The sequence below is a fragment of the Chelmon rostratus genome, chromosome 21 (genome assembly GCF_017976325.1).
Source record: "Chelmon rostratus isolate fCheRos1 chromosome 21, fCheRos1.pri, whole genome shotgun sequence".
Lineage (NCBI taxonomy): Eukaryota > Metazoa > Chordata > Actinopteri > Chaetodontiformes > Chaetodontidae > Chelmon > Chelmon rostratus.
The window spans coordinates 16,160,391-16,168,523 of NC_055678.1; the positions used below are offsets into that span (position 1 = coordinate 16,160,391).

Here is an 8,133-nt window from a genome sequence, read left to right on the forward strand (position 1 = left end):
AGATGTGCACACAGGCTCTAAAAAAGAGAGAGAGTCCTGTTCCACCTGGTCTATGATTCTGGTGAGAACCGTTTTGAGCCCAGGTCTTCTTCCATGGTCTCTGGGAGGGAAGTAGGTGCCTCCAATGAAAGGTCGAAGGTCAGGAGTCAACCACACACTCATGGGCCACCCTCCACCTCCACTTGTTGCCTGTTGACATTAGTAACCAAAGGTGATGAAGGAGTAGCAGAGAAAAAAAAAAAAAAAGCTTGTGTGAAAATACCCAAACGTAAGCACACCCATTCACACACCTGCACAAAGGTCATGTAGACCTTATCCACATCAGGTCTCTCTTCTCGGTCTAACTTGATGCAGACAAAGTTGTCACTCATGATTTTGCCAATTTCCTCATCTTCAAAAGATTCCCTCTCCATAACATGGCACCAATGGCAGGTTGAGTATCCCACTGTCAGAGAGAGATGTACAAATTTACAGTCCAAGCACATCAGGAAATTCAGAATGACGTGCCCTACAATGAAATGTGTTAAGCGTGTTAATGCCAGCCGTGAGAAAGGGGTTCTTACCTGATAAAAAGATCGGTTTGTCTTCATTCTTTGCCTTATCAAAAGCTTCTTGTCCCCATGGATACCTGTAACAAACATGACAGTTTATATATGACATTATATCAGCTTTCAGTAATGTGTGCCGATATGTCGTTGCAGTTAAGAGGCACTCACCAGTCCACAGGATTGTGTGCATGTTGCAGCAGGTAGGGTGACCTCTCTTTGGCTAACCTGTTGGTGTGTTTGTGAGGGGTGGATGATGACTCTTCACCCCCTGACGCCATGCTCATTAAGACAGATGAACTGGACACGCAAAGATATTTACAATTTTAGTTACTGTTTGCTGGAAATGACGCAGAAGTCTTTAAAAGCCAGAAATCTTATAAAGGTTTATTTTGTGTCCCCTTAGATTAAACAGACATATCCCATACAGTGTGAAATTAAGACTTTTTTAATTTGCCATCTTGGGTGCTTGCACACTTCTGCATGAATAAAAAAAATCACATGGGTTTGTTTTTAGTGAATGACACTCACAGTTATAGACACAAATATTATTGCATTGCTCTGCTATTATCATTTTTCATCAACAGTCCCTATGCAAATTGGATATGGACCCCCTGATGGCTACATTATTAAGCTTCATTAATGTTAAAGGCTCATGTCATTTAATGGAATACTGTTGCAAATTTGAACACTGAGAAAAGCTGTGTGTGTCCATTGGGCCTGTGCACAACTATGTCACTTCACATATCTTTTGTATGGCAAAATTTGGCATGTCTCTGCATTAGATTTAGGTGTTCCAGTTGCAGGCCGATTAAGCACGTTTGGTTACTGGGACAGTTGACTGGAATACGCCCATCACTGATCAATGTTATCAGTATGACAAGTGCTCTTCCTGCCATGACAAGTCAAACTCAGGTACATTACGGTGCTGTCATAGTCTAAAAAACACAAAGGCAGAAAAGGCCACAATTTATTGCGTTAACTATGGTAATTAACTACGCTAATTAACTGTTAACTTGACGACACTCCTGAGGAACCTTGTCAGCAGCTCCCTACAGCAGCTCCGATAGCTGTCAAGCCCTGTAACTGTTAGCCAATGTACAGCCATGTCGACCTCCATTTGAATATTTCCTAATTTATAGTAACTATGCTTACAGGTGAAGGTTCTTTGCTCAGGAAACATGACGGACAATAGTTTCCGATATGTTAGACATTTCTTTAGTATTCGGCCGAAATAACGATGACATTTGGAGTTGGACACATATCTATTTGGTTATTTAAATGAAACACAAGGGCACTTAGCTTGATTTTTACCGTTAGCAGAGGGTTAGCAGAGAGGACATTTACCAAAGAGAAGAGTTAGATAAGATGACCAATTTTTATTCATACAAGCTGCTTGCTGCCTTACGTACCTACACCGAATTAAAATACGAAGCATTTTAACATTTGTTAAATGTCTTTAATCGCAGTGGGGCTGTCTCGTGGTCATAGTTATGTTAGAAACACTTTCATTTGTATAATTTTGTAATGGGGTTTCGCTTGACTCATTTATTCGTCCAGAATCAAGACTACAATCATCACAGCAACAACAGTAACACTTCCCACATTACACGTGCCACCATTAATTGTCATGCTCAGTTTACGCTCGGCACGTTTGGCGAAACTTGTCAAAGTGACGCACATCTAGCGCTAGCGTTAGCAACCCATTAGCCATGGTGGCCTTACCTGTGGTAGTAGGCCGGCTGGGGACGGTGCTGGACCGGTGGCTTATCGCTTGGTGGGTGGGGAATTTGTCTGAAGCGCCTAATGTTACCCCCTGAGTGTTGGTGTTGACTGTCCGCTCCCGAAAAAGCTGCAGTTAAAAGGCGTGCAGGCTGTACGCGGCTATTTTTGGACGTCGACTGACGCCATGCCAGTCTCAACATCCTAATCCACCAAGTGTGGTGCTCAACGGTAGTTGGTTACTTTTGCAAGCTAACGTTAGCTATTTTGTTGACTTCCATCAGCTAAAACTTCCATGGGGTGAACACGTTATTGCACTGCCATAAATGGACACATGGTGGCGCGCCAACAGACCAGGAAAACTCCAAACACATACAGTATGACAGTTCCTTTTTTAATAAATCGTTGGCTGTGAGAGAGCAAGACAGTAAGTTGGTTATAAAGTCAAAACAGTGAACAGAGAATTATAAAAAAATGATTAAAAAAAGAAAGACAGAGATAAAATGAAATGAGACTTGTTTCCACTATGATTTCACAGGTTTTGAAATATTGAGCTTGACAACCATTGAGACAAAGCCATCACGAGTCACCAAGTCTGAGGCGATAATGTTCATGGATGTTTTGCCAGCTTGCTCTTTGACCCACTGCAGCAGCCTTGGCAGACTCCTCTGGATGACGTTGGCAAGGTTGTCACAAAGGCGAAGGACGTACTTAAGGATCCTGACGTCCTCTGGCAGCGTCAGGTTCAAGCCACAGACAAAGAAACCTGCAGGTCATGGGGGGCAAATTAAAGCTGAGCAGTCATTTCACAAAACAGGCATGTAGAGGGTTATGTATAAATAAGTGCACTGTGTGTGTTTTGTCACTGAATAGATGGTATTTGGTGAGTGGAGACATTTACAGCAGCCTAATAGAGACATGATCAGGCCTGGTCACCAACGCAAAACCCAAACCTCTTATTGTTTACATCAAACAGCCTATGCAACCCGGTGAGAAACGGATAAAACTCACTGTGAACAGACCCGGCATTTTCCAAATACTGACGAAGTTTGGATTCAACTTCTGACGGGTCCATGCTTTTGCCATACAAATAAGGTATGTTGCTCCATAACTCCCCGTGCTGAGCTGGCGGATAACCATATGAAACAATGATGTTTTTGCCTTGGCTCCAGCACCTCTGCAGGGTAGGGATGTTCTGTGGTGACACATGGAAAGATTTAGTTTCAGAAATTGTCTAAACTTAAGTTGTTTTTAGCACACAGTAGGTACACTGTTATACGGTTGACTAATTGATCTTAATGGGAAAAAAATGGGAAATTATTTACCCATTTTAGGAAGAGCTTGGCACCAAACAATGTCTTGATGTAGTTGATAAGGTGGCTGTGGAGTTGTACTGCAATCTTTTTGTCAAACCCTTTGAAGTTGGATAAAGCCAGGATGAGGATCTCCTTGGGGTGCCTCTCCGCCCAGTCATTTATGACCTTGAGAACGGTCTGATGAATGGCAAAATAGTACATCTTAATACAGCTGGCATCAAATACAGATCTATATATTCTCCATTGTATCTCTGCGAGGGATCTCGCATTTAGTTGTTTTGATCTGACCTGTTGATATGTAAGACCAAACAGAGCTCATTCATTTTTACCATCCATGTCTCAGTTGGTAATTTGGGTTATTTCTCTATCACAAAACACAAAGTAGCACAACAAAAGTACTTTTCCTGTTCAAACTTTAGTATGTTCATGGCCGTAGCCAGGGTTTCAGAAATACCGAGGCCATGAGCCCCCCAAAGACACCAAACATTAAGCCTCTGAAATGTTATTTAAAAGTACTTCTTCCAGCATCATTGAACTTTAGTTCAGGTACTGGACTCTATAGATGGGACAGGAAATTATAGGAGACAGAGAAAGTGGCATGCAATAAAGGCCAGACTCAACCAGGTGATGTTGCAATTACACGCTCAGCATTTTAAACCACCAGGACACCAACTTTCACATTTCAATAACCAGTCTAATTGCCCTAGATTTGACCCTCCTTGGATAACCATGACCTGGATGACTGAGACAGTATACATTTGGATTTGTCATATTTGATTTATTTGGTGTTCAGTTAAATTTGCGACAGGTTATTTACTTATTCATATATTTATTGGCATGAAAGTTGCTGCTTGCCTGTAAGGTAAAAATGACGGACACCACTGGTGACTAATGATCCACAAGACAGATTTACCCCGAAATGTTTATTGATGTACAAATAATGAAAAGAGGCAGTGATCTTATGGTTATATATGACATTTGCATATTTACCTCCACATCAGTCCGTGTGTACAGCCCATGGTAAAAGTAAAGCCTCGTGGGGTTGGTGTCATTTGGCTTGCGAGCAATCCTCAGGTCAAAGTAGCGGACTCCTGCATCCAGTTGCTTCGTGATGGTCTCCTCCTGTGTTACAAGCAACCACAACAGTCAAACACAAATACTCCCCTCTCTAGTTATTTTATGTACAGGCACATTCAGGACTGAGTGAGGTTTTTGATCACCATTTACCTGAGTGATCGCCCATTTGCGCACTATTTTACGCACGCAGTAAATCCTGCTGAGTCTTTTCAGTCTATCAGGCTCGACTATAGAGGAGTTGATGTCCAAGTCATAACTCATTGAGTCGTGGCTACCTAGGAATTACCAAACACATGCACATGTGCATGCACGCACACACACACACACACACACACACACACACACATACACACACATGATTGAAATGATTACCTTGAATTTTGCTGCAGACAGTCATCTGTTCCATTCAACTTGCATTCCCATCAGCCTCAGCTATACTTTGTGTTTTGTGTTGATTAGCTAGCTATTTAGCATGCTAACACACTAAACTAAAAAAGCAAACATGGTAAACATCATACCCGCCTAAGATTAGCATGTTACTGTTGTAATTGTGAGCATATTGGCACGCTGCTGTGAGCACAGCTGTGCATCAGAAAACTGCTGTAGATTAAACTTTTACTTAGTTCAAATAATTTAAAGGATATTTGGTACTGTATTTTCTCCTGCATCTTAAACTAAAAAAAAAAAAACTCTCACAAAGCTGAAAAAAAGCTTTTTTACATAGCTCATTAAAGGATGTTCTTCACATGGCAGTGGATATGTTAATGTTAAATTTCTTGATCCACAGCTGAGCAAAGTGCTGTGCATTGTGTCAGTGCAGTAGCAGTTATATGATCTTACCTGGTATGGCCAGGTTATATAGAGGAATGCTGTGAAGCTCAGCTGGCAGTTGTGACATCCAGTCACTGTAGCTCGTGACTTCTCTTTTCTTTCTGCCTTTTTCTGCAGACATTGTCATCTCAAAATCTGCATAAAACAACTCAAAGTCAACCCCCAATTTTATTTAACAAATAGACTGTACAATAATGAATGCTTTGCCATAAAAAAAGCACAGACATGAAGGTCAAAAGTCTAGAGAAACATCACTTACCCCACTGGGGAGCTTGCCAGCCTTCCTCAGGTTCCTTCTTACCTCAGGTTTGACAGTGCAGAAGTGAACAAAGGACTGATACGGTCAAGAACATGAACAGCCTTCTGCTGTTCACTGAGAGGCTGCAGTATTCAAGTTACTCTCCTAATGGTACTGTGGTGCAAGAGAAACAAGTATGTGCTGTCATACAGGTTTTTGTAGCCAGGAAGCCAGTTGTATGAGGACATCTAAAGATAGAATGACTGATGTTTGATGAAGATGGTATGAGGGTATGATGAAACTTCCTCATACCATCAGTGTGGGTCCAGTAAATTCAGTGAGAAAGGAAACTGCATGTGTTTGTGACTGTCAGTCAGACCAGGTTGTGGACCAAAAGCACTAAATCAATCCAGGTTTTGGTTAATTGACATTTTAGTCATTTCAGGCAAAAGGGGCCATGTTACTATTCTTAGCATGTTCAATATTACGTTCATTTTTTTAAATCCTTGTTACTCCAGTGTTGAACTGTTGTCCTTCAACTTGCTATCAAATCTATGGGCTAAAATAATCAAATAATAATGGTTATGAAAGATCTTTCTATCATTTAAGTATTTAAGTACATTTCATTACATTACATCTATTTAGCTGATGCTCACTCAGTAAGTGCATTCAACTGTGTACAACCCACTAATTGCAAGATTCATGCAAGTACATCAACTTCTTCAAAGACAGTGTGCTACATTATGTAAGTGCTACATTTAGAAACAATTAGAGGTAGAGATATAATTGACAAAGCCTTGAAATCAGACTGGTGGGGGTCAAGAAGGTTGTTCTGGTGGTAATATGCAGAGAGCCGAGCCAAGACAGCATGCTCATGAGCTGAGACATGGAAGGAGAGAGACAGGTCTATAATAAAAGTACAATTGTATGTATGGCACCATGGGTTAACATTGAGAACCACCTTTGCTTCAATTGTTAATCATTTGTTGAAAGCAAACAGAAAGTGATAGAAATATTCACAATCAGAATCTCAGATACACTTTATGAACACAAAGCTCATCCAAGAGGTGTATCTTACATCCACCAATCTTGGGCCATGTGAATTCAGCTTGATTTCTAGCCTTGGCAGAACCCACCATATTCTGCGCTCCGCTGAAGATGGAATAGTACTGTCTGATGAAGACATGAACCTCCGTTGCAGAAGCCAGTACAGCAGCGGTGGTAATGAGACCGTGGGAGGGATTTTGGACACGGATTTCGGATGGAGGTATAGTGAGATGAGAAAATACAAAGTCTGGCAGGGAAACAAACACTGACCTGACGGATGTAGGCAGAGGCTGGGAGGGTGAATTTCTGTCCATGGATGTGGAAGGTGACGTCAGGCATTTGGCAGTGTTGCTACAGTTGTGTACAGTCCAGCAGCATGCTGAGAAGAGAGGTGGGGAGAGACGAGAGTGAAAGGAAAATGGATAAAAGCTTTGGTTCTGCTGTTAAATTTTTGACTTGGCTAAGTTGGAATTTAGTCAATGCACTTATGTCTCTCTGGCTGCTAGCCCCCACCCCACCATTGTTGTTGAGGTCCAACAATCAGAGGAGCGCCAGTGTCCACAACAGCCTGGCAACCACCATTGCAAGCCACAATCTTGACCGCTGACAGTAACGCTGAAAGGGTAAGCATGAGACAGATGGCAAATACTTTTGCCTACAATGTCAATTTGTTTTGGACACATTTTGGAGAACTATTGATACTGTATCCATGGCTTTACCTGACCACTGTGATCTCCCACTGGAGAAATGAATCCAGGTGGTGGGACCAGAGCAGTGGTTGGAGTCAATACTAAGGGGATCACAAGGCCTCTGATAGAGTGAGGTTCCAAGTCTACCTGTCGCCCTAAACCCAACCATCCTAATCTTTACTATAGACTGTGGCAAGGTCTGTGTTCCTTCACAAAGATACAAGCCCGATTCCAAAAAACTGGGACCCTCTGTTAAAAGTATTAAAACAGAATGTGATCATTTGTAAATCCTTTTAAATGTACTCAGTTGAAAACAGTGCAAATACTATATATATATATATATATATATATATATATATATATATGTTTTAGCTCATTGATTTTTGTATACACTCATTCTGAATTTGATGCCATCAACATGTTTTAAACAAGTCAAGTCAAAGTTTATGTTAGCCCAATATCACAAAGCACGTCTCAAAGGGCGGTATATATAAAAAAAGCAATGAGCAACATTAGCATAACAAAATCCCTAATCCTAACAGTAAAATCTTACAGTCATCTCTGAAGCTCACAAAAAAATCTGTGCAAACTGTTGAAAATGTTTAAAATGCCGCAGAATAAGAGAAATAAGAAGGCAAAACTTTTCAATGGTTATAAAACCTTAGTCT

At 41.2% G+C, this 8,133-nt stretch overlaps 2 protein-coding genes across 2 annotated transcripts in view; both read right to left on the minus strand.

Annotated features, from left to right (window-relative positions):
* The window catches only part of spata20 (spermatogenesis associated 20), a 40,677-nt gene extending 38,108 nt beyond the window's left edge, over positions 1 to 2,569 (minus strand). Inside the window, exons 1-5 of the mRNA XM_041962378.1 lie at positions 2,271 to 2,569; positions 717 to 845; positions 564 to 628; positions 291 to 445; positions 46 to 189 (exon numbers count right to left, since the gene is read on the minus strand). Of these exons, the coding sequence (XP_041818312.1) occupies positions 46 to 189; positions 291 to 445; positions 564 to 628; positions 717 to 845; positions 2,271 to 2,470 (693 nt within the window). The 5' untranslated portion in view covers positions 2,471 to 2,569. The remainder of the gene's footprint in view (positions 1 to 45; positions 190 to 290; positions 446 to 563; positions 629 to 716; positions 846 to 2,270) is intronic.
* Positions 2,570 to 2,640: 71 nt separating this feature from the next.
* LOC121625213 (PI-PLC X domain-containing protein 1-like) lies at positions 2,641 to 7,155 on the minus strand. The gene is made up of 8 exons (XM_041963293.1): positions 7,047 to 7,155; positions 5,751 to 5,903; positions 5,501 to 5,626; positions 4,811 to 4,935; positions 4,574 to 4,705; positions 3,593 to 3,760; positions 3,279 to 3,462; positions 2,641 to 3,033 (listed from the first exon to the last, which is right to left on the minus strand). The coding sequence occupies exons 3-8, from the start codon at positions 5,616 to 5,618 to the stop codon at positions 2,792 to 2,794; spliced, it is 969 nt and encodes a 322-aa protein (XP_041819227.1). The 5' UTR covers positions 5,619 to 5,626; positions 5,751 to 5,903; positions 7,047 to 7,155; the 3' UTR covers positions 2,641 to 2,791.
* Positions 7,156 to 8,133: the final 978 nt, after the last annotated feature.

Excerpts from the sequence above, each read along its gene's own strand:
- LOC121625213 (XM_041963293.1), bottom strand. The coding sequence starts at position 5,618 with ATGACAATGTCTGCAGAAAAAGGCAGAAAGAAAAGAGAAGTCACGAGC. Across the intron at positions 4,706-4,810 it reads GCAAATGGGCGATCACTCAG|GAGGAGACCATCACGAAGCA; the intron begins GTAAATGGTGAT and ends CTTGTAACACAG. Across the intron at positions 3,034-3,278 it reads AAATGCCGGGTCTGTTCACA|GTTTCTTTGTCTGTGGCTTG; the intron begins GTGAGTTTTATC and ends CATGACCTGCAG.